The sequence below is a fragment of the Hypanus sabinus genome (genome assembly GCF_030144855.1).
Source record: "Hypanus sabinus isolate sHypSab1 chromosome 24 unlocalized genomic scaffold, sHypSab1.hap1 SUPER_24_unloc_20, whole genome shotgun sequence".
In the NCBI taxonomy this organism is placed as follows: domain Eukaryota; kingdom Metazoa; phylum Chordata; class Chondrichthyes; order Myliobatiformes; family Dasyatidae; genus Hypanus; species Hypanus sabinus.
In genome coordinates, this window is record NW_026778934.1 from 28336 (window position 1) to 55000 (window position 26665).

Genomic DNA, 26665 nt, shown 5'->3' on the forward strand with positions numbered 1-26665 from the left:
CAGATTAGACATTTTTTAAGTTCTGTACTCTCTACGTTTCCAAATTTTCTGCCTTCAGATACTTTGGAGAGTTTATTTGAATTAGACCCTTTTCAAAAAGAGCTTATTTCAAAACTTTATAATATAATTATGAAGATACGTTCAGAGCCCCTTTATAAGACTAAACAGGATTGGGAAAGAGAGCTTAGTTTTAGTATTTCTAGTGAGAATTGGGATAGAATTCTTCAATTAGTTAATACATCATCGTTATGTGCCAAACAATCACTAATACAATTTAAGGTTGTACATAGGGCCCATATGTCCAAGGATAAATTAGCTCATTTTTACTCTCATATAAGTCCTATTTGTGATAGATGTCATTCTGAAATTGCGTCTTTAACTCACATGTTTTGGTCGTGTTCATTTTTGGAGAAATATTGGAAAGATATTTTTAATATTATTTCTGCGGTTTTGAATATTGATTTACATCCTCATCCTATTACCGCAATTTTTGGTTTACCAATGTTAGATTCACAGCATTTATCTTCTTCAGCCCTCTCCTCATCGTTACCATCGGGAGGGAGGTACAGAAGGACCCTCCCTCACCCAGGACACGCCCTCTCCTCATCGTTACCATCGGGAGGGGGTACAGAAGGACCCTCCGTCACCCAGGACACGCCCTCGTCTCATCGTTACCATCGGGAGGGAGGTACAGAAGGACCCTCCGACACCCAGGACCCGCCCTCTCCTCATCGTTACCATCGGGAGGGAGGTACAGAAGGACCCTCCGTCACCCAGGACACGCCCTCTCCTCATCGTTACCATCGGGAGGGAGGTACAGAAGGACCGTCACTCAGGACACGCCCTCTCCTCATCGTTACCATCGGGAGGGAGGTACAGAAGGACCCTCCCTCACCCAGGACACGCCCTCTCCTCATCGTTACCATCGGGAGGGAGGTACAGAAGGACCCTCCGTCACTCAGGACACGCCCTCTCCTCATCGTTACCATCGGGAGGGAGGTACAGAAGGACCCTCCGTCACCCAGGACACGCCCTCTCCTCATCGTTACCATCGGGAGGGAGGTACAGAAGGACCCTCAGTCACCCAGGACACGCCCTCTCCTCATCGTTACCATCGGGAGGGGGTACAGAAGGACCCTCCGTCACTCAGGACACGCCCTCTCCTCATCGTTACCATCAGGAGGGAGGTACAGAAGGACCCTCCGTCACCCAGGAAACGCCCTCTTCTCATCGTTACCATCGGGAGGGAGGTACAGAAGGACCCTCCCTCACCCAGGACACGCCCTCTCCTCATCGTTACCATCGGGAGGGAGGTACAGAAGGACCGTCACTCAGGACACGCCCTCTCCTCATCGTTACCATCGGGAGGGAGGTACAGAAGGACCATCCCTCATCCAGGACACGCCCTCTCCTCATCGTTACCATCGGGAGGGAGGTACAGAAGGACCCTCCGTCACTCAGGACACGCCCTCTCCTCATCGTTACCATCGGGAGGGAGGTACAGAAGGACCCTCCGTCACCCAGGACACGCCCTCTCCTCATCGTTACCATCGGGAGGGGGTACAGAAGGACCCTCCGTCACCCAGGACACGCCCTCTTCTCATCGTTACCATCGGGAGGGAGGTACAGAAGGACCCTCCGTCACCCAGGACACGCCCTCTCCTCATCGTTACCATCGGGAGGGGGTACAGAAGGACCCTCCGTCACCCAGGACACGCCCTCTTCTCATCGTTACCATCGGGAGGGGGTACAGAAGGACCCTCCGTCACCCAGGACACGCCCTCTTCTCATCGTTACCATCGGGAGGGGGTACAGAAGGACCCTCCGTCACTCAGGACACGCCCTCTCCTCATCGTTACCATCGGGAGGGAGGTACAGAAGGAGCCTCCGTCACCCAGGACACGCCCTCTCCTCATCGTTACCATCGGGAGGGGGTACAGAAGGACCCTCCGTCACCCAGGACACGCCCTCTCCTCATCGTTACCATCGGGAGGGGGTACAGAAGGACCCTCTGTCACTCAGGACACGCCCTCTCCTCATCGTTACCATCGGGAGGGAGGTACAGAAGGACCCTCCGTCACCCAGGACACGCCCTCTCCTCATCGTTACCATCGGGAGGGAGGTACAGAAGGACCCTCCGTCACTCAGGACACGCCCTCTCCTCATCGTTACCATCGGGAGGGGGCACAGAAGGACCCTCCGTCACTCAGGACACGCCCTCTCCTCATCGTTACCATCGGGAGGGAGGTACAGAAGGACCCTCCGTCACTCAGGACACGCCCTCTCCTCATCGTTACCATCGGGAGGGAGGTACAGAAGGACCCTCCCTCACCCAGGACACGCCCTCCTCTCATCGTTACCATCGGGAGGGGGTACAGAAGGACCCTCCGTCACTCAGGACACGGCCTCTCCTCATCGTTACCATCGGGAGGGGGTACAGAAGGACCCTCCGTCACCCAGGACACACCCTCTCCTCATCGTTACCATCGGGAGGGAGGTACAGAAGGACCGTCACTCAGGACACGCCCTCTCCTCATCGTTACCATCGGGAGGGAGGTACAGAAGGACCCTCCCTCATCCAGGACACGCCCTCTCCTCATCGTTACCATCGGGAGGGAGGTACAGAAGGACCCTCCGTCACTCAGGACACGCCCTCTCCTCATCGTTACCATCGGGAGGGAGGTAGAGAAGGACCCTCCGTCACCCAGGACACGCCCTCTCCTCATCGTTACCATCGGGAGGGGGTACAGAAGGACCCTCCGTCACCCAGGACACGCCCTCTTCTCATCGTTACCATCGGGAGGGAGGTACAGAAGGACCCTCCGTCACCCAGGACACGCCCTCTCCTCATCGTTCCCATCGGGAGGGAGGTACAGAAGGACCCTCCGTCACCCAGGACACGCCCTCTTCTCATCGTTACCATCGGGAGGGGGTACAGAAGGACCCTCCGTCACCCAGGACACGCCCTCTTCTCATCGTTACCATCGGGAGGGAGGTACAGAAGGACCCTCCCTCACCCAGGACACGCCCTCTCCTCATCGTTACCATCGGGAGGGAGGTACAGAAGGACCGTCACTCAGGACACGCCCTCTCCTCATCGTTACCATCGGGAGGGAGGTACAGAAGGACCCTCCCTCATCCAGGACACGCCCTCTCCTCATCGTTACCATCGGGAGGGAGGTACAGAAGGACCCTCCGTCACTCAGGACACGCCCTCTCCTCATCGTTACCATCGGGAGGGAGGTACAGAAGGACCCTCCGTCACCCAGGACACGCCCTCTCCTCATCGTTACCATCGGGAGGGGGTACAGAAGGACCCTCCGTCACCCAGGACACGCCCTCTTCTCATCGTTACCATCGGGAGGGAGGTAAAGAAGGACCCTCCGTCACCCAGGACACGCCCTCTCCTCATCGTTCCCATCGGGAGGGAGGTACAGAAGGACCCTCCGTCACCCAGGACACGCCCTCTTCTCATCGTTACCATCGGGAGGGGGTACAGAAGGACCCTCCGTCACCCAGGACACGCCCTCTTCTCATCGTTACCATCGGGAGGGGGTACAGAAGGACCCTCCGTCACTCAGGACACGCCCTCTCCTCATCGTTACCATCGGGAGGGAGGTACAGAAGGACCCTCCGTCACCCAGGACACGCCCTCTCCTCATCGTTACCATCGGGAGGGGGTACAGAAGGACCCTCCATCACCCAGGACACGCCCTCTCCTCATCGTTACCATCGGGAGGGGGTACAGAAGGACCCTCTGTCACTCAGGACACGCCCTCTCCTCATCGTTACCATCGGGAGGGAGGTACAGAAGGACCCTCCGTCACCCAGGACACGCCCTCTCCTCATCGTTACCATCGGGAGGGAGGTACAGAAGGACCCTCCGTCACTCAGGACACGCCCTCTCCTCATCGTTACCATCGGGAGGGGGTACAGAAGGACCCTCCGTCACTCAGGACACGCCCTCTCCTCATCGTTACCATCGGGAGGGAGGTACAGAAGGACCATCCCTCATCCAGGACACGCCCTCTCCTCATCGTTACCATCGGGAGGGAGGTACAGAAGGACCCTCCCTCACCCAGGACACGCCCTCCTCTCATCGTTACCATCGGGAGGGGGTACAGAAGGACCCTCCGTCACTCAGGACACGGCCTCTCCTCATCGTTACCATCGGGAGGGGGTACAGAAGGACCCTCCGTCACCCAGGACACACCCTCTCCTCATCGTTACCATCGGGAGGGGGTACAGAAGGACCCTCCCTCACCCAGGACATGCCCTCTCCTCATCGTTACCATCGGGAGGGAGGTACAGAAGGACCCTCCGTCACCCAGGACACGCCCTCTCCTCCTCGTTACCATCGGGAGGGAGGTACAGAAGGACCCTCCGTCACCCAGGACACGCCCTCTTCTCATCGTTACCATCGGGAGGGAGGTACAGAAGGACCCTCCGTCACCCAGGACACGCCCTCTCCTCATCGTTACCATCGGGAGGGGGTACAGAAGGACCCTCCCTCACTCAGGACACGCCCTCTCCTCATCGTTACCATCGGGAGGGGGTACAGAAGGACCCTCCCTCACTCAGGACACGACCTCTCCTCATCGTTACCATCGGGAGGGGGTACAGAAGGACCCTCCGTCACCCAGGACACACCCTCTCCTCATCGTTACCATCGGGAGGGAGGTACAGAAGGACCCTCCGACACCCAGGACACGCCCTCTTCTCATCGTTACCATCGGGAGGGAGGTACAGAAGGACCCTCCCTCACTCAGGACACGCCCTCTCCTCATCGTTACCATCGGGAGGGAGGTACAGAAGGACCCTCCGTCACCCAGGACACGCCCTCTCCTCATCGTTACCATCGGGAGGGAGGTACAGAAGGACCGTCACTCAGGACACGCCCTCTCCTCATCGTTACCATCGGGAGGGAGGTACAGAAGGACCCTCCGTCACCCAGGACACGCCCTCTCCTCATCGTTACCATCGGGTGGGAGGTACAGAAGGACCCTCCGTCACCCAGGACACGCCCTCCTCTCATCGTTACCATCGGGAGGGGGTACAGAAGGACCCTCCGTCACTCAGGACACGCCCTCTCCTCATCGTTACCATCGGGAGGGAGGTACAGAAGGACCGTCACCCAGGACACGCCCTCTCCTCATCGTTACCATCGGGAGGGAGGTACAGAAGGACCCTCCGTCACTCAGGACACGCCCTCTTCTCATCGTTACCATCGGGAGGGAGGTACAGAAGGACCCTCCCTCACTCAGGACACGCCCTCTCCTCATCTTTACCATCGGGAGGGAGGTACAGAAGGACCCTCCGTCACCCAGGACACGCCCTCTCCTCATCGTTACCATCGGGAGGGAGGTACAGAAGGTCCGTCACTCAGGACACGCCCTCTCCTCATCGTTACCATCGGGAGGGAGGTACAGAAGGACCCTCCGTCACTCAGGACACGCCCTCTCCTCATCGTTACCATCGGGAGGGGGTACAGAAGGACCATCCCTCACCCAGGACACGCCCTCTCCTCATCGTTACCATCGGGAGGGAGGTACAGAAGGACCGTCACTCAGGACACGCCCTCTCCTCATCGTTACCATCGGGAGGGAGGTACAGAAGGACCCTCCCTCATCCAGGACACGCCCTCTCCTCATCGTTACCATCGGGAGGGAGGTACAGAAGGACCCTCCGTCACTCAGGACACGCCCTCTCCTCATCGTTACCATCGGGAGGGTGGACAGAAGGACCCTCCGTCACTCAGGACACGCCCTCTCCTCATCGTTACCATCGGGAGGGAGGTACAGAAGGACCCTCCGTCACCCAGGACACGCCCTCTTCTCATCGTTACCATCAGGAGGGAGGTACAGAAGGACCCTCCGTCACCCAGGACACGCCCTCTCCTCATCGTTACCATCGGGAGGGATGTACAGAAGGACCCTCCCTCACTCAGGACACGCCCTCTCCTCATCGTTACCATCGGGAGGGTGGACAGAAGGACCCTCCCTCACTCAGGACACGCCCTCTCCTCATCGTTACCATCGGGAGGGGGGTACAGAAGGACCCTCCCTCACCCAGGACACGCCGTCTCCTCATCGTTACCATCGGGAGGGAGGTACAGAAGGACCCTCCGTCACCCAGGACACGCCCTCTCCTCATCGTTACCATCGGGAGGGAGGTACAGAAGGACCGTCACCCAGGACACGCCCTCTCCTCATCGTTACCATCGGGAGGGAGGTACAGAAGGACCCTCCGTCACCCAGGACACGCCCTCTCCTCATCGTTACCATCGGAAGGGAGGTACAGAAGGACCCTCCCTCACTCAGGACACGCCCTCTCCTCATCGTTACCATCGGGAGGGAGGTACAGAAGGACCCTCCCTCACTCAGGACACGCCCTCTCCTCATCGTTACCATCGGGAGGAAGGTACAGAAGGACCCTCCCTCACTCAGGACACGCCCTCTCCTCATCGTTACCATCGGGAGGGAGGTACAGAAGGACCCTCCCTCACCCAGAACACGCCCTCTCCTCATCGTTACCATCGGGAGGGAGGTACAGAAGGACCCTCCCTCACTCAGGACACGCCCTCTCCTCATCGTTACCATCGGGAGGGAGGTACAGAAGGACCCTCCCTCACTCAGGACACGCCCTCTCCTCATCGTTACCATCGGGAGGGGGTACAGAAGGACCCTCCGTCACCCAGGACACGCCCTCTCCTCATCGTTACCATCGGGAGGGGGTACAGAAGGACCCTCCCTCACTCAGGACACGCCTTCTCCTCATCGTTACCATCGGGAGGGAGGTACAGAAGGACCCTCCGTCACCCAGGACACGCCCTCTTCTCATCGTTACCATCGGGAGTGGGTACAGAAGGACCGTCACCCAGGACACGCCCTCTCCTCATCGTTACCATCGGGAGGGAGGTACAGAAGGACCCTCCGTCACTCAGGACACGCCCTCTTCTCATCTTTACCATCGGGAGGGAGGTACAGAAGGACCCTCCCTCACTCAGGACACGCCCTCTCCTCATCTTTACCATCGGGAGGGAGGTACAGAAGGACCCTCCGTCACCCAGGACACGCCCTCTCCTCATCGTTACCATCGGGAGGGAGGTACAGAAGGACCGTCACTCAGGACACGCCCTCTCCTCATCGTTACCATCGGGAGGGAGGTACAGAAGGACCCTCCGTCACTCAGGACACGCCCTCTCCTCATCGTTACCATCGGGAGGGGGTACAGAAGGACCATCCCTCACCCAGGACACGCCCTCTCCTCATCGTTACCATCGGGAGGGAGGTACAGAAGGACCGTCACTCAGGACACGCCCTCTTCTCATCGTTACCATCAGGAGGGAGGTACAGAAGGATCCTCCGTCACCCAGGACACGCCCTCTCCTCATCGTTACCATCGGGAGGGAGGTACAGAAGGACCCTCCGACACCCAGGACACGCCCTCTCCTCATCGTTACCATCGGGAGGGAGGTACAGAAGGACCCTCCGTCACCCAGGACACGCCCTCTCCTCATCGTTACCATCGGGAGGGAGGTACAGAAGGACCCTCCCTCACTCAGGACACGCCCTCTCCTCATCGTTACCATCGGGAGGGGGTACAGAAGGACCCTCCGTCACCCAGGACACGCCCTCTCCTCATCGTTACCATCGGGAGGGAGGTACAGAAGGACCCTCCCTCACTCAGGACACGCCCTCTCCTCATCGTTACCATCGGGAGGGAGGTACAGAAGGACCCTCCGTCCCCAGGACACGCCCTCCTCTCATCGTTACCATCGGGAGGGGGTACAGAAGGACCCTCCGTCACCCAGGACACGCCCTCTTCTCATCGTTACAATCGGGAGGGAGGTACAGAAGGACCCTCCGTCACCCAGGACACGCCCTCTTCTCATCGTTACTATCGGGAGGGAGGTACAGAAGGACCCTCCCTCACTCAGGACACGCCCTCTCCTCATCGTTACCATCGGGAGGGTGGACAGAAGGACCCTCCCTCACTCAGGACACGCCCTCTCCTCATCGTTACCATCGGGAGGGGGGTACAGAAGGACCCTCCCTCACCCAGGACACGCCCTCTCCTCATCGTTACCATCGGGAGGGAGGACAGAAGGACCCTCCCTCACTCAGGACACGCCCTCTCCTCATCGTTACCATCGGGAGGGAGGTACAGAACGACCCTCCGTCACCCAGGACACGCCCTCTCCTCATCGTTACCATCGGGAGGGAGGTACAGAAGGACCCTCCGTCACCCAGGACACGCCCTCTCCTCATCGTTACCATCGGAAGGGAGGTACAGAAGGACCCTCCCTCACTCAGGACACGCCCTCTCCTCATCGTTACCATCGGGAGGGAGGTACAGAAGGACCCTCCGTCACTCAGGACACGCCCTCTCCTCATCGTTACCATCGGGAGGGAGGTACAGAAGGACCCTCCCTCACTCAGGACACGCCCTCTCCTCATCGTTACCATCGGGAGGGAGGTACAGAAGGACCCTCCCTCACTCAGGACACGCCCTCTCCTCATCGTTACCATCGGGAGGGGGTACAGAAGGACCCTCCGTCACCCAGGACACGCCCTCTCCTCATCGTTACCATCGGGAGGGGGTACAGAAGGACCCTCCCTCACTCAGGACACGCCCTCTCCTCATCGTTACCATCGGGAGGGGGTACAGAAGGACCCTCCCTCACTCAGGACACGCCCTCTCCTCATCGTTACCATCGGGAGGGGGTACAGAAGGACCCTCCCTCACTCAGGACACGCCCTCTCCTCATCGTTACCATCGGGAGGGAGGTACAGAAGGACCCTCCGTCACCCAGGACACGCCCTCTTCTCATCGTTACCATCGGGAGGGAGGTACAGAAGGACCCTCCGTCACTCAGGACACGCCCTCTCCTCATCGTTACCATCGGGAGGGGGTACAGAAGGACCCTCCGTCACCCAGGACACGCCCTCTCCTCATCGTTACCATCGGGAGGGGGTACAGAAGGACCCTCCGTCACCCAGGACACACCCTCGTCTCATCGTTACCATCAGGAGGGAGGTACAGAAGGACCCTCCGTCACCCAGGACACGCCCTCGTCTCATCGTTACCATTGGGAGGGAGGTACAGAAGCCTGACAGCACACACTCAGCGATTCAGAAACAGCTTCTTCCCCTCTGCCATCCGATTTCTGAATGGACTTTGGACATTGCTTTTTATTTCCATTTTTGCACTTTTTATCAAATTTAACTAAATGTGTACAGTATATATAAACTGTAATTCACGTTTGTCTAGTATTGTGCTGCCAAGAGGACGAATTTCACAACACATGCTGGTGATATTAAACCTGACTCTGATAACCTTTGATGTCCTGACAAATCAGGAACCTGTCAAACTCTGTTCTAAATACACCCGATGACTCGGCCGTCTGTGGCAATGAATTCCCCAGGTTCACCACCCTCGGGCTCCTCATCTCCGTTCTGAAGGGATGAGTGTGTATTTGGAGGCTGTGCCCTCCGGCCCGAGACTGTGGGAAACATCCTCCCCACCTCGGCCTCTCAGTGTTCGCTGTCCCAGTGGATCGTCACCCTCCCCCCCCCCCCCCCCCCACCGTGCTTCTAAACTCCATTGCGGACGGGCCCAGAGCCATCAAACACTCATCATTCATTAACCCTTTCGTCCCTGAGATCATCCTCGTGATCCTCCTCTGGTCAGTGTACAGATCTCCCCTGAGAGAGAGGGACTGAGAGACACCGGTCAGTGTACAGATCTCCCCCAGAGAGAGAGGGACTGAGAGACACCGGTCAGTGTACAGATCTCCCCCAGAGAGAGAGGGACTGAGAGACACCGGTCAGTGTACAGATCTCCCCAGAGAGAGAGGGACTGAGAGACACAGGTCAGTGTACAGATCTCCCCTGAGAGAGAGGGACTGAGAGACACCGGTCAGTGTACAGATCTCCCCCTGAGAGAGAGGGACTGAGAGACACCAGTCAGTGTACAGATCTCCCCCTGAGAGAGAGGGACTGAGAGACACCAGTCAGTGTACAGATCTCCCCCTGAGAGAGAGGGACTGAGAGACACCAGTCAGTGTACAGATCTCACCCAGAGAGAGAGGGACTGAGAGACACCGGTCAGTGTACAGATCTCCCCTGAGAGAGAGGGACTGAGAGACACCGGTCAGTGTACAGATCTCCCCCTGAGAGAGAGGGACTGAGAGACACCAGTCAGTGTACAGATCTCCCCCTGAGAGAGAGGGACTGAGAGACACCAGTCAGTGTACAGATCTCCCCCTGAGAGAGAGGGACTGAGAGACACCAGTCAGTGTACAGATCTCACCCAGAGAGAGAGGGACTGAGAGACACCGGTTAGTGTACAGATCTCCCCCTGAGAGAGAGGGACTGAGAGACACCGGTCAGTGTACAGATCTCCCTCAGAGAGAGGGACTGAGAGACACCGGTCAGTGTACAGATCTCCCTCAGAGAGAGAGGGACTGAGAGACACCGGTCAGTGTACAGATCTCCCTCAGAGAGAGAGGGACTGAGAGACACCGGTCAGTGTACAGATCTCCCTCAGAGAGAGAGGGACTGAGAGACACCGGTCAGTGTACAGATCTCCCTCTGAGAGAGAGGGACTGAGAGACACCGGTCAGTGTACAGATCTCCCCAGAGAGAGAGGGACTGAGAGACACCGGTCAGTGTACAGATCTCCCCTGAGAGAGAGGGACTGAGAGACACCGGTCAGTGTACAGATCTCCCCTGAGAGAGAGGGACTGAGAGACACCGGTCAGTGTACAGATCTCCCTCAGAGAGAGAGGGACTGAGAGACACCGGTCAGTGTACAGATCTCCCCCTGAGAGAGAGGGACAGAGAGACACCGGTCAGTGTACAGATCTCCCCGTGAGAGAGAGGGACTGAGAGACACCGGTCAGTGTACAGATCTCCCTCAGAGAGAGAGGGACTGAGAGACACCGGTCAGTGTACAGATCTCCCCCTGAGAGAGAGGGACAGAGAGACAACAGTCAGTGTACAGATCTCCCCTGAGAGAGAGGGACTGAGAGACACCGGTCAGTGTACAGATCTCCCTCAGAGAGAGAGGGACTGAGAGACACCGGTCAGTGTACAGATCTCCCCCTGAGAGAGAGGGACTGAGAGACACCGGTCAGTGTACAATCTCCCCCTGAGAGAGAGGGACTGAGAAACACCGGTCAGTGTACAATCTCCCCCTGAGAGAGAGGGACTGAGAGACACCGGTCAGTGTACAGATCTCCCCCTGAGAGAGAGGGACTGAGAGACACCGGTCAGTGTACAGATCTCACCCTGAGAGAGAGGGACTGAGAGACACCGGTCAGTGTACAGATCTCACCCTGAGAGAGAGAGACTGAGAGACACCGGACAGTGTACAGATCTCCCCTGAGAGAGAGGGACAGAGAGACACCGGTCAGTGTACAGATCTCCCCGTGAGAGAGAGGGACTGAGAGACACCGGTCAGTGTACAGATCTCCCTCAGAGAGAGAGGGACTGAGAGACACCGGTCAGTGTACAGATCTCCCCCTGAGAGAGAGGGACAGAGAGACAACAGTCAGTGTACAGATCTCCCCTGAGAGAGAGGGACTGAGAGACACCGGTCAGTGTACAGATCTCCCTCAGAGAGAGAGGGACTGAGAGACACCGGTCAGTGTACAGATCTCCCTCTGAGAGAGAGGGACTGAGAGACACCGGTCAGTGTACAGATCTCCCCAGAGAGAGAGGGACTGAGAGACACCGGTCAGTGTACAGATCTCCCCTGAGAGAGAGGGACTGAGAGACACCGGTCAGTGTACAGATCTCCCCTGAGAGAGAGGGACTGAGAGACACCGGTCAGTGTACAGATCTCCCTCAGAGAGAGAGGGACTGAGAGACACCGGTCAGTGTACAGATCTCCCCCTGAGAGAGAGGGACAGAGAGACACCGGTCAGTGTACAGATCTCCCCGTGAGAGAGAGGGACTGAGAGACACCGGTCAGTGTACAGATCTCCCTCAGAGAGAGAGGGACTGAGAGACACCAGTCAGTGTACAGATCTCCCCCTGAGAGAGAGGGACAGAGAGACACCGGTCAGTGTACAGATCTCCCCCTGAGAGAGAGGGACTGAGAGACACCGGTCAGTGTACAGATCTCACCCTAAGAGAGAGGGACTGAGACACCGGTCAGCGTACAGATCTCCCTCAGAGAGAGAGGGACTGAGAGACACCGGTCAGTGTACAGATCTCACCCTGAGAGAGAGGTACTGAGAGACACCGGTCAGTGTACAGATCTCCCCCCTGAGAGAGAGGGACTGAGAGACACCGGTCAGTGTACAGATCTCCCCCTGAGAGAGAGGGACTGAGAGACACCGGTCAGTGTACAGATCTCACCCTGAGAGAGAGGTACTGAGAGACACCGGTCAGTGTACAGATCTCCCCTGAGAGAGAGGGACTGAGAGACACCGGTCAGTGTACAGATCTCCCCTGAGAGAGAGAGACTGAGAGACACCGGTCAGTGTACAGATCTCCCCCTGAGAGAGAGGGACTGAGAGACACCGGTCTGTGTACAGATCTCCCTCAGAGAGAGAGGGACTGAGAGACACCAGTCAGTGTACAGATCTCCCTCAGAGAGAGAGGGACTGAGAAACACCGGTCAGTGTACAGATCTCCCTCAGAGAGAGAGGGACTGAGAGACACCAGTCAGTGTACAGATCTCCCCCTGAGAGAGAGGGACAGAGAGACACCGGTCAGTGTACAGATCTCCCCCTGAGAGAGAGGGACTGAGAGACACCGGTCAGTGTACAGATCTCCCTCAGAGAGAGAGGGACTGAGAGACACCAGTCAGTGTACAGATCTCACCCTGAGAGAGAGGGACTGAGAGACACCGGTCAGTGTACAGATCTCCCCCTGAGAGAGAGGGACTGAGAGACACCGGTCAGTGTACAGATCTCACCCTGAGAGAGAGAGACTGAGAGACACCGGTCAGTGTACAGATCTCCCTCAGAGAGAGAGGGACTGAGAGACACCAGTCAGTGTACAGATCTCACCCTGAGAGAGAGGGACTGAGAGACACCGGTCAGTGTACAGATCTCCCCCTGAGAGAGAGGGACTGAGAGACACCGGTCAGTGTACAGATCTCACCCTGAGAGAGAGGGACTGAGTGACACCGGTCGGTGTACAGATCTCCCTCAGAGAGAGAGGGACTGAGAGACACCGGTCAGTTTACAGATCTCCCCCCTGAGAGAGAGGGACTGAGAGACACCGGTCAGTGTACAGATCTCCCCTGAGAGAGAGGGACTGAGAGACACCGGTCAGTGTACAGATCTCCCCCTGAGAGAGAGGGACTGAGAGACACCAGTCAGTGTACAGATCTCCCCCTGAGAGAGAGGGACAGAGAGACACCGGTCAGTGTACAGATCCCCCCCTGAGAGAGAGGGACTGAGAGACACCGGTCAGTGTACAGATCTCCCTCAGAGAGAGAGGGACTGAGAGACACCAGTCAGTGTACAGATCTCCCCCTGAGAGAGAGGGACAGAGAGACACCGGTCAGTGTACAGATCTCCCCCTGAGAGAGAGGGACTGAGAGACACCGGTCAGTGTACAGATCTCACCCTGAGAGAGAGGGACTGAGTGACACCGGTCAGCGTACAGATCTCCCTCAGAGAGAGAGGGACTGAGAGACACCGGTCAGTTTACAGATCTCCCCCCTGAGAGAGAGGGACTGAGAGACACCGGTCAGTGTACAGATCTCCCCCTGAGAGAGAGGTACTGAGAGACACCGGTCAGTGTACAGATCTCCCCTGAGAGAGAGGGACTGAGAGACACCGGTCAGTGTACAGAACTCCCCCTGAGAGAGAGGGACTGAAAGACACCGGTCAGTGTACCGATCTCCCTCAGAGAGAGAGGGACTGAGAGACACCGGTCAGTGTACAGATCTCCCTCAGAGAGAGAGGGACTGAGAGACACCGGTCAGTGTACAGATCTCCCCTGAGAGAGAGGGACTGAGAGACACCGGTCAGTGTACAGATCTCCCTCAGAGAGAGAGGGACTGAGAGACACCGGTCAGTGTACAGATCTCTCCCTGAGAGAGAGGGACAGAGAGACACCGGTCAGTGTACAGATCTCCCCCTGAGAGAGAGGGACTGAGAGACACCGGTCAGTGTACAGATCTCCCTCAGAGAGAGAGGGACTGAGAGACACCGGTCAGTGTACAGATCTCACCCTGAGAGAGAGGTACTGAGAGACACCGGTCAGTGTACAGATCTCCCCCCTGAGAGAGAGGGACTGAGAGACACCGGTCAGTGTACAGATCTCCCCCTGAGAGAGAGGGACTGAGAGACACCGGTCAGTGTACAGATCTCACCCTGAGAGAGAGGTACTGAGAGACACCGGTCAGTGTACAGATCTCCCCTGAGAGAGAGGGACTGAGAGACACCGGTCAGTGTACAGATCTCCCCTGAGAGAGAGAGACTGAGAGACACCGGACAGTGTACAGAACTCCCCCTGAGAGAGAGGGACTGAGAGACACCGGTCAGTGTACAGATCTCCCCTGAGAGAGAGAGACTGAGAGACACCGGTCAGTGTACAGATCTCCCCCTGAGAGAGAGGGACTGAGAGACACCGGTCTGTGTACAGATCTCCCTCAGAGAGAGAGGGACTGAGAGACACCAGTCAGTGTACAGATCTCCCTCAGAGAGAGAGGGACTGAGAAACACCGGTCAGTGTACAGATCTCCCTCAGAGAGAGAGGGACTGAGAGACACCAGTCAGTGTACAGATCTCCCCCTGAGAGAGAGGGACAGAGAGACACCGGTCAGTGTACAGATCTCCCCCTGAGAGAGAGGGACTGAGAGACACCGGTCAGTGTACAGATCTCCCTCAGAGAGAGAGGGACTGAGAGACACCAGTCAGTGTACAGATCTCACCCTGAGAGAGAGGGACTGAGTGACACCGGTCAGTGTACAGATCTCCCCCTGAGAGAGAGGGACTGAGAGACACCGGTCAGTGTACAGATCTCACCCTGAGAGAGAGGGACTGAGTGACACCGGTCGGTGTACAGATCTCCCTCAGAGAGAGAGGGACTGAGAGACACCGGTCAGTTTACAGATCTCCCCCCTGAGAGAGAGGGACTGAGAGACACCGGTCAGTGTACAGATCTCCCCTGAGAGAGAGGGACTGAGAGACACCGGTCAGTGTACAGATCTCCCCCTGAGAGAGAGGGACTGAGAGACACCAGTCAGTGTACAGATCTCCCCCTGAGAGAGAGGGACAGAGAGACACCGGTCAGTGTACAGATCCCCCCCTGAGAGAGAGGGACTGAGAGACACCGGTCAGTGTACAGATCTCCCTCAGAGAGAGAGGGACTGAGAGACACCAGTCAGTGTACAGATCTCCCCCTGAGAGAGAGGGACAGAGAGACACCGGTCAGTGTACAGATCTCCCCCTGAGAGAGAGGGACTGAGAGACACCGGTCAGTGTACAGATCTCACCCTGAGAGAGAGGGACTGAGTGACACCGGTCAGCGTACAGATCTCCCTCAGAGAGAGAGGGACTGAGAGACACCGGTCAGTTTACAGATCTCCCCCCTGAGAGAGAGGGACTGAGAGACACCGGTCAGTGTACAGATCTCCCCCTGAGAGAGAGGTACTGAGAGACACCGGTCAGTGTACAGATCTCCCCTGAGAGAGAGGGACTGAGAGACACCGGTCAGTGTACAGATCTCCCCTGAGAGAGAGAGACTGAGAGACACCGGTCAGTGTACAGAACTCCCCCTGAGAGAGAGGGACTGAAAGACACCGGTCAGTGTACAGATCTCCCTCTGAGAGAGAGGGACTGAGAGACACCGGTCAGCGTACAGATCTCCCCCTGAGAGAGAGGGACTGAGAGACACCGGTCAGTGTACAGATCTCCCTCAGAGAGAGAGGGACTGAGAGACAGCAGTCAGTGTACAGATCTCCCCCTGAGAGAGAGGGACTGAGAGACACCAGTCAGTGTACAGATCTCCCCCTGAGAGAGAGGGACTGAGAGACACCGGTCAGTGTACAGATCTCCCCCTGAGAGAGAGGGACTGAGAGACACCGGTCAGTGTACAGATCTCCCTCAGAGAGAGAGGGACTGAGAGACACCAGTCAGTGTACAGATCTCCCCCTGAGAGAGAGGGACTGAGAGACACCAGTCAGTGTACAGATCTCCCCCTGAGAGAGAGGGACTGAGAGACACCGGTCAGTGTACAGATCTCCCCCTGAGAGAGAGGGACAGAGAGACACCGGTCAGTGTACAGATCTCCCACTGAGAGAGAGGGACTGAGAGACACCGGTCAGTGTACAGATCTCCCTCAGAGAGAGAGGGACTGAGAGACACCAGTCAGTGTACAGATCTCCCCCTGAGAGAGAGGGACAGAGAGACACCAGTCAGTGTACAGATCTCCCCCTGAGAGAGAGGGACTGAGAGACACCGGTCAGTGTACAGATCTCACCCTGAGAGAGAGGGACTGAGAGACACCGGTCAGCGTACAGATCTCCCTCAGAGAGAGAGGGACTGAGAGACACCGGTCAGTTTACAGATCTCCCCCCTGAGCGAGAGGGACTGAGAGACACCGGTCAGTGTACAGATCTCCCCCTGAGAGAGAGGGACTGAGAGACACCGGTCAGTGTACAGATCTCACCCTGAGAGAGAGGTACTGAGAGACACCGGTCAGTGTACAGAACTCCCCCTGAGAGAGAGGGACTGAGAGACACCGGTCCGTGTACAGATCTCCCTCTGAGAGAGAGGGACTGAGAGACACCGGTCAGCGTACAGATCTCCCCCTGAGAGAGAGGGACTGAGAGACACCGGTCCGTGTACAGATCTCCCTCTGAGAGAGAGGGACTGAGAGACACCGGTCAGTGTACAGATCTCCCCAGAGAGAGAGGGACTGAGAGACACCGGTCAGTGTACAATCTCCCCCTGAGAGAGAGGGACTGAGAAACACCGGTCAGTGTACAATCTCCCCCTGAGAGAGAGGGACTGAGAATCACCGGTCAGTGTACAATCTCCCCCTGAGAGAGAGGGACTGAGAGACACCGGTCAGTGTACAGATCTCCCCCTGAGAGAGAGGGACTGAGAGACACCGGTCAGTGTACAGATCTCCCTCAGAGAGAGAGGGACTGAGAGACACCAGTCAGTGTACAGATCTCCCCCTGAGAGAGAGGGACTGAGAGACACCAGTCAGTGTACAGATCTCCCCCTGAGAGAGAGGGACTGAGAGACACCGGTCAGTGTACAGATCTCCCCCTGAGAGAGAGGGACAGAGAGACACCGGTCAGTGTACAGATCTCCCACTGAGAGAGAGGGACTGAGAGACACCGGTCAGTGTACAGATCTCCCTCAGAGAGAGAGGGACTGAGAGACACCAGTCAGTGTACAGATCTCCCCCTGAGAGAGAGGGACAGAGAGACACCAGTCAGTGTACAGATCTCCCCCTGAGAGAGAGGGACTGAGAGACACCGGTCAGTGTACAGATCTCACCCTGAGAGAGAGGGACTGAGAGACACCGGTCAGCGTACAGATCTCCCTCAGAGAGAGAGGGACTGAGAGACACCGGTCAGTTTACAGATCTCCCCCCTGAGCGAGAGGGACTGAGAGACACCGGTCAGTGTACAGATCTCCCCCTGAGAGAGAGGGACTGAGAGACACCGGTCAGTGTACAGAACTCCCCCTGAGAGAGAGGGACTGAGAGACACCGGTCAGTGTACAGATCTCCCCTGAGAGAGAGAGACTGAGAGACACCGGTCAGTGTACAGATCTCCCCCTGAGAGAGAGGGACTGAGAGACACCGGTCAGTGTACAGATCTCCCTCAGAGAGAGAGGGACTGAGAGACACCAGTCAGTGTACAGATCTCCCTCAGAGAGAGAGGGACTGTGAAACACCGGTCAGTGTACAGATCTCCCTCAGAGAGAGAGGGACTGAGAGACACCAGTCAGTGTACAGATCTCCCCCTGAGAGAGAGGGACAGAGAGACACCGGTCAGTGTACAGATCTCCCCCTGAGAGAGAGGGACAGAGAGACACCGGTCAGTGTACAGATCTCCCCCTGAGAGAGAGGGACTGAGAGACACCGGTCAGTGTACAGATCTCCCTCAGAGAGAGAGGGACTGAGAGACACCAGTCAGTGTACAGATCTCCCCCTGAGAGAGAGGGACAGAGAGACACCGGTCAGTGTACAGATCTCCCCCAGAGAGAGAGAGACTGAGAGACACCGGTCAGTGTACAGATCTCACCCTGAGAGAGAGAGACTGAGAGACACCGGTCAGTGTACAGAACTCCCCCTGAGAGAGAGGGACTGAAAGACACCGGTCAGTGTACAGATCTCCCTCTGAGAGAGAGGGACTGAGAGACACCGGTCAGTGTACAGATCTCCCCCTGAGAGAGAGGGACTGAGAGACACCGGTCAGTGTACAATCTCCCCCTGAGAGAGAGGGACTGAGAAACACCGGTCAGTGTACAATCTCCCCCTGAGAGAGAGGGACTGAGAGACACCGGTCAGTGTACAGATCTCCCCCTGAGAGAGAGGGACTGAGAGACACCGGTCAGTGTACAGATCTCACCCTGAGAGAGAGGGACTGAGAGACACCGGTCAGCGTACAGATCTCCCTCAGAGAGAGAGGGACTGAGAGACACCGGTCAGTTTACAGATCTCCCCCCTGAGCGAGAGGGACTGAGAGACACCGGTCAGTGTACAGATCTCCCCCTGAGAGAGAGGGACTGAGAGACACCGGTCAGTGTACAGATCTCACCCTGAGAGAGAGGTACTGAGAGACACCGGTCAGTGTACAGAACTCCCCCTGAGAGAGAGGGACTGAGAGACACCGGTCAGTGTACAGATCTCCCCTGAGAGAGAGAGACTGAGAGACACCGGTCAGTGTACAGATCTCCCCCTGAGAGAGAGGGACTGAGAGACACCGGTCAGTGTACAGATCTCCCTCAGAGAGAGAGGGACTGAGAGACACCAGTCAGTGTACAGATCTCCCTCAGAGAGAGAGGGACTGTGAAACACCGGTCAGTGTACAGATCTCCCTCAGAGAGAGAGGGACTGAGAGACACCAGTCAGTGTACAGATCTCCCCCTGAGAGAGAGGGACAGAGAGACACCGGTCAGTGTACAGATCTCCCCCTGAGAGAGAGGGACAGAGAGACACCGGTCAGTGTACAGATCTCCCCCTGAGAGAGAGGGACTGAGAGACACCGGTCAGTGTACAGATCTCCCTCAGAGAGAGAGGGACTGAGAGACACCAGTCAGTGTACAGATCTCCCCCTGAGAGAGAGGGACAGAGAGACACCGGTCAGTGTACAGATCTCACCCTGAGAGAGAGGGACTGAGTGACACCGGTCAGCGTACAGATCTCCCTCAGAGAGAGAGGGACTGAGAGACACCGGTCAGTTTACAGATCTCCCCCCTGAGAGAGAGGGACTGAGAGACACCGGTCAGTGTACAGAACTCCCCCTGAGAGAGAGGGACTGAGAGACACCGGTCAGTGTACAGATCTCACCCTGAGAGAGAGAGACTGAGAGACACCGGTCAGTGTACAGAACTCCCCCTGAGAGAGAGGGACTGAAAGACACCGGTCAGTGTACAGATCTCCCTCTGAGAGAGAGGGACTGAGAGACACCGGTCAGTGTACAGATCTCCCCCTGAGAGAGAGGGACTGAGAGACACCGGTCAGTGTACAATCTCCCCCTGAGAGAGAGGGACTGAGAAACACCGGTCAGTGTACAGATCTCCCTCAGAGAGAGAGGGACTGAGAGACAGCAGTCAGTGTACAGATCTCCCCCTGAGAGAGAGGGACTGAGAGACACCAGTCAGTGTACAGATCTCCCCCTGAGAGAGAGGGACTGAGAGACACCGGTCAGTGTACAGATCTCCCCCTGAGAGAGAGGGACTGAGAGACACCGGTCAGTGTACAGATCTCCCCCTGAGAGAGAGGGACTGAGAGACACCAGTAGAGAGGGACTGAGAGACACCGGTCAGCGTACAGATCTCCCTCAGAGAGAGAGGGACTGAGAGACACCGGTCAGTTTACAGATCTCCCCCCTGAGCGAGAGGGACTGAGAGACACCGGTCAGTGTACAGATCTCACCCTGAGAGAGAGGTACTGAGAGACACCGGTCAGTGTACAGAACTCCCCCTGAGAGAGAGGGACTGAGAGACACCCGTCAGTGTACAGATCTCCCCTGAGAGAGAGAGACTGAGAGACACCGGTCAGTGTACAGATCTCCCCCTGAGAGAGAGGGACTGAGAGACACCGGTCAGTGTACAGATCTCCCTCAGAGAGAGAGGGACTGAGAGACACCAGTCAGTGTACAGATCTCCCTCAGAGAGAGAGGGACTGAGAAACACCGGTCAGTGTACAGATCTCCCTCAGAGAGAGAGGGACTGAGAGACACCAGTCAGTGTACAGATCTCCCCCTGAGAGAGAGGGACAGAGAGACACCGGTCAGTGTACAGATCTCCCCCTGAGAGAGAGGGACTGAGAGACACCGGTCAGTGTACAGATCTCCCTCAGAGAGAGAGGGACTGAGAGACACCAGTCAGTGTACAGATCTCCCCCTGAGAGAGAGGGACAGAGAGACACCGGTCAGTGTACAGATCTCCCCCTGAGAGAGAGGGACTGAGAGACACCGGTCAGTGTACAGATCTCACCCTGAGAGAGAGGGACTGAGTGACACCGGTCAGCATACAGATCTCCCTCAGAGAGAGAGGGACTGAGAGACACCGGTCAGTTTACAGATCTCCCTCCTGAGAGAGAGGGACTGAGAGACACCGGTCAGTGTACAGATCTCCCCTGAGAGAGAGGGACTGAGGGACACCGGTCAGTGTACAGATCTCCCCCTGAGAGAGAGGGACTGAGAGACACCGGTCAGTGTACAGATCTCCCCTGAGAGAGAGGGACTGAGAGACACCGGTCAGTGTACAGATCTCCCCCTGAGAGAGAGGGACTGAGAAACACCGGTCAGTGTACAGATCTCCCTCAGAGAGAGAGGGACTGAGAAACACCGGTCAGTGTACAGATCTCCCTCAGAGAGAGAGGGACTGAGAGACACCAGTCAGTGTACAGATCTCCCCCTGAGAGAGAGGGACAGAGAGACACCAGTCAGTGTACAGATCTCCCCCTGAGAGAGAGGGACTGAGAGACACCGGTCAGTGTACTGATCTCCCTCAGAGAGAGAGGGACTGAGAGACACCAGTCAGTGTACAGATCTCCCCCTGAGAGAGAGGGACAGAGAGACACCGGTCAGTGTACAGATCTCCCCCTGAGAGAGAGGGACTGAGAGACACCGGTCAGTGTACAGATCTCACCCTGAGAGAGAGGGACTGAGTGACACCGGTCAGCGTACAGATCTCCCTCAGAGAGAGAGGGACTGAGAGACACCGGTCAGTTTACAGATCTCCCCTGAGAGAGAGAGACTGAGAGACACCGGTCAGTGTACAGAACTCCCCCTGAGAGAGAGAGACTGAGAGACACCGGTCAGTGTACAGAACTCCCCCTGAGAGAGAGGGACTGAAAGACACCGGTCAGTGTACAGATCTCCCTCTGAGAGAGAGGGACTGAGAGACACCGGTCAGTGTACAATCTCCCCCTGAGAGAGAGGGACTGAGAAACACCGGTCAGTGTACAATCTCCCCCTGAGAGAGAGGGACTGAGAGACACCGGTCAGTGTACAGATCTCCCCCTGAGAGAGAGGGACTGAGAGACACCGGTCAGTGTACAGATCTCCCTCAGAGAGAGAGGGACTGAGAGACACCAGTCAGTGTACAGATCTCCCCCTGAGAGAGAGGGACTGAGAGACACCAGTCAGTGTACAGATCTCCCCCTGAGAGAGAGGGACTGAGAGACACTGGTCAGTGTACAGATCTCCCCCAGATACAGAGGGACTGAGAGACACCGGTCAGTGTACAGATCTCCCCCTGAGAGAGAGAGGGACTGAGAGACACCAGTCAGTGTACAGATCTCACCCTGAGAGAGAGGGACTGAGAGACACTGGTCAGTGTACAGATCTCCCCTGAGAGAGAGGGACTGAGAGACACCGGTCAGTGTACAGATCTCCCCAGAGAGAGAGGGACTGAGAGACACCAGTCAGTGTACAGATCTCCCCCTGAGAGAGAGGGACTGAGAGACACCGGTCAGTGTACAGATCTCCCCTGAGAGAGAGGGACTGAGAGACACCGGTCAGTGTACAGATCTCCCCAGAGAGAGAGGGACTGAGAGACACCGGTCAGTGTACAGATCTCCCCTGAGAGAGAGGGACTGAGAGACACCAGTCAGTGTACAGATCTCCCCAGAGAGAGAGGGACTGAGAGACACCGGTCAGTGTACAGATCTCCCCAGAGAGAGAGGGACTGAGAGACACCGGTCAGTGTACAGATCTCCCCCTGAGAGAGAGGGACTGAGAGACACCGGTCAGTGCACAGATCTCCCCTGAGAGAGAGGGACTGAGAGACACCGGTCAGTGTACAGATCTCCCCAGAGAGAGAGGGACTGAGAGACACCGATCAGTGCACAGATCTCCCCCTGAGAGAGAGGGACTGAGAGACACCGGTCAATGTACAGATCTCCCCTGAGAGAGAGGGACTGAGAGACACCGGTCAGTCTACAGATCTCCCCCAGAGAGAGAGGGACTGAGAGACACCAGTCAGTGTACAGATCTCCCCCTGAGAGAGAGGGACTGAGAGATACCGGTCAGTGTACAGATCTCCCCTGAGAGAGAGGGACTGAGAGACACCAGTCAGTGTACAGATCTCCCCCAGAGAGAGAGGGACTGAGAGACACCAGTCAGTGTACAGATCTCCCCTGAGAAAGAGGGACTGAGAGACACCGGTCAGTGTACAGATCTCCCTCTGAGAGAGAGGGACTGAGAGACACCGGTCAGTGTACAGATCTCCCCCTGAGAGAGAGGGACTGAGAGACACCGGTCAGTGTACAGATCTCCCTCTGAGAGAGAGGGACTGAGGGACACCAGTATTAAGCTATGTTTATCCAAATGCCCTGTTACTGTTTCCTTAATTATCGATTCCAAAATTTTGCCAACCACAGATGTTAGGCGAACTGGCCTATAATTCCCAGCCTTCAGTCTATTGCCCTTTTTAAATAAAGGAGTTACATTAGCATTTTTCCAATCTGCCGGGACCATTGCCGAGTCCAGCGAGTTTTGAAAAATTATCACTAATGTATCCACAACTCCGACCGCCACTTCCCTTAAGACCCTAGGATGCAAGCCATCCGGTCCAGGGGATTTATCCACCTTCAGTCCCATTAACTTATCAAGTACCATTTCCTTGGTGATTTGAATCGTAGTTAGCTTCTCTCCCCCTAGAGCCCCCTGTTTATCCAGTGTTGGGATACTTTGAGTGTCCTCTACTGTAAAAACTGATACAAAATATTTGTTCAGCTTTTCCGCCATCTCTATGTCCCCTACCATTAATTTCCCGGTCTCACCTTCTAGGGGACCAACATTTACTTTAGCCACCCTTTTTCTTTTTATGTAACTATAAAAACTCCTACTATCTGCTTTTATGTTTTTCGCCAATTTACTTTCATAATCTATCTTCCCCTTCTTAATCAATCTTTTTGTTATTTGCTGCTGATCTTTAAAAGCTTCTCGATCTTCAATCTTCCCACTAGATTTGGCTACCTTATATAACTTTCTTTTTAGTCGTATACTTTGCTTTATTTCTTTACTTAGCCACGGATAACTATTTTTTCTTTTACACCCTTTTTTCTTCAGTGGAATATATTTTTCTTGATAGTTGCAAAATAACTCCTTGAATATACACCACTGATCAAGTACCGACCTACCCTTTAATTTATTTTCCCCATCCATCTTAAGCAATTCCGCTCTCATTCCATCATAGTCTCCTTTATTTAAGCTCAGTACGCTTGTTTGAGATCCAACCCTCTCATCCTCTAATTGAATATGGAATTCGACCATGTTATGGTCACTCATTCCAAGGGGATCCTTTACAAGGACATTTTTTATTAGTCCTGTCTCATTACACAGGACCAGATCTAAGACTGCTTGCCCCCTTGTCGGCTCAGTAACGTATTGTTCAAGGAACCCATCCCAAATACACTCAATAAACTCTTCTTCAAGGCTGCCGTGTCCGACTTGATTAGTCTAGTCAATATGAAAGTTAAAACCCCCCATAATTATAGCTGTTCCCTTAGTACAAGCCCCAACTATTTCCTGATTTATGCTCTGACCAACTGAGTTACAGCTGTTTGGAGGCCTATAGACTAATCCCACCACTGCTTTTTTCCCTTTACTATTTCTTATTTCTACCCAAATTGTTTCATTATCCTGATCCTTTGAGCCAATATCATTTCGCTTTATTGCAGTGATTTCTTGCTTTATTAACATAGCCACCCCACCTCCTTTTCCTTCTTGCCTGTCTCTCCTAATTGTCGAATACCCTTGTATGTTTAATTCCCAGTCCTGGTCACCCTGCAGCCATGTTTCTGTAATTGCCACAATATCATAACCATACGTAATTATTTGTACCGTCAACTCATCAATTTTATTCCTAATACTACGTGCATTCAAATAAAGGACTTTCAAATATGTTTGACACTTATTTCCTACCTTTTCCTTTTGTACAACTTTACGCTTATCTCCATACATTCTTTCCCCGCCTGACACACTCTGTCTTTTTATTCCTCCACTTTTACCTACATCCATTACCTTCTCCATTGTCTTTTTAATTATTTGCTCTCTAGAATCCTCCCCCCCACTAGTTAGTTCAAAGACCTCTCTGCAGCCCGAGTTACATGATTCGCCAGGACACTAACCCCAGCCCGGTTCAGGTGAAGCCCATCCCTCTGGAACAGTTCTCTCCTGTCCCAGTACTGGTGCCAGTGTCCCAAGAAGCAAAACCCACTTCTCCCACACCAGTCTTTGAGCCACGCGTTTAACTCCCTAATTTTATTTAACCTAGCCAAATTTGCTCGTGGCTCAGGTAATAATCCAGAGATTATACCCTTGAGGTTCTGTTTTTTTAATTTGACCCCTAGCTGCTCATATTCCTGTAACAGAACCTCCTTCCTTGTCCTATCTATGTCATTAGTACCGAGGTGTACTAAGACAACTGGGTCCTCGCCCTCCCACTGCAAGTTTCTCTCCAGCCCAGAAGAGATGTCCTTAACCCTGGCACCAGGCAGGCAACATAGCCTTCGGGACTCTCGCTCTCCCTATCTATCCCCCTGACGATACTGTCCCCTATTACTACAACACTTCTATTGACTCCCCCCTCTGGAATGGCCCCCCCACTCCACAGTGCTATGGGCAGGTTGCTCATCCTCCCCACAGTCCCCGCTCCTGCCCTCACAGGGAGTTAAAGCCTCAAATCTGTTGGACAAGAGCAAGGCCTGCATCTCCTCCAGCCCTACCTCCTGGATTCCCCTACTTTCCTCACTCATAGCCACACCATCCTGTGCTTGACTGCAATCTACGTTAGTTAATCTATTAGGTGTGGCTATCTCCTGGTACACAGAGTCCAGGTAACTCTCCCCCTCCCTGATGTGATTAGAGGGACAGGGGGTGGGGTCAGCGCCATTGCAGACCAGGGTGGTTTGTCACTATCTGCCCCACCGCCCTCCTGCCGTCCCCGACACCCCCGTCCCAGCAGCCAGCACACATGAGCACTTACCTTCCCCCGGGGAGGTGGAGAGCTGCGAGGCAGCAGACTTGTAGTTGGTTCCGGGGGATCCCGGGAGAACGGGGACAACGCGTGGAGAGTGGGGCTGCTGCCTCACCGAGTGGCAGGGTAACGGGCTCAGGCAGGTGGGCCGCTTCACCATGGCATCTGCATTCCCATTCACCTGCGCCGGGCGCAGGGTCTGAGGTAGGCTGTTGTCTGGGCAGCGGCGGGAGGAGGAAGAGGAGAGGGCAAGAGAGGTAGAGGAGGGTGAGTATCTGAACCAGCATTATTCATTAACACCATACTCCCTCCATACCGTCCCATCACACACACCCGGGGTGAGACACAGAGTGAAACCCCCTCCACACCGTCCCATCACACACACCCGGGGTGAGACACAGAGTGAATATCCCTCCATACCGTCCCATCACACATACCCGGGGTGAGACACAGAGTGAATCTCCCTCCACACCGTCCCATCACACACTCCTGGGGTCAGATACAGAGTGAATCTCCCTCCACACCGTCCCATCACACACACCCGGGGTCAGACACAGAGTGAATCTCCCTCCACACCGTCCCATCACACACTCCCGGAGTCAGATACAGAGTGAAGCTCCCTCCACACCGTCCCATCACATACTCCTGGGGTCAGATACAGAGTGAAGCTCACTCCACACCGTCCCATCACACACTCCCGGGGTCAGACACAGAGTGAATCTCCCTCAACACCGTCCCATCACACACTCCTGGGGTCAGATACAGAGTGAAGCTCCCTCCACACCATCCCATCACACACTCCCGGGGTCAGACACAGAGTGAAGCTCCTTCCACACCGTCCCATCACACACTCCTTTTTTTTTATTACAAAATCCTTTATTACAAATTTCGGTGCTATACAATATATACAAAACAGTGGCAAACACAATTACTGAACTACAAATAGACAGTAGACATTACACCAGAATGTTGCCATCCCTATCCACGATGGCATTTACACCCCGCGGAGCCCAACGGTCT

At 55.6% G+C, this 26665-nt stretch overlaps 1 protein-coding gene across 1 annotated transcript in view; it reads right to left on the reverse strand.

Moving 5' to 3' along the window:
• The window catches only part of LOC132385480 (uncharacterized), an 86022-nt gene that overhangs the window by 13032 nt on the left and 46325 nt on the right, over window positions 1-26665 (reverse strand). The window contains exon 4 of the mRNA XM_059957575.1: window positions 25655-25861. Within this exon, the coding sequence (XP_059813558.1) occupies window positions 25655-25861 (207 nt within the window). The remainder of the gene's footprint in view (window positions 1-25654; window positions 25862-26665) is intronic.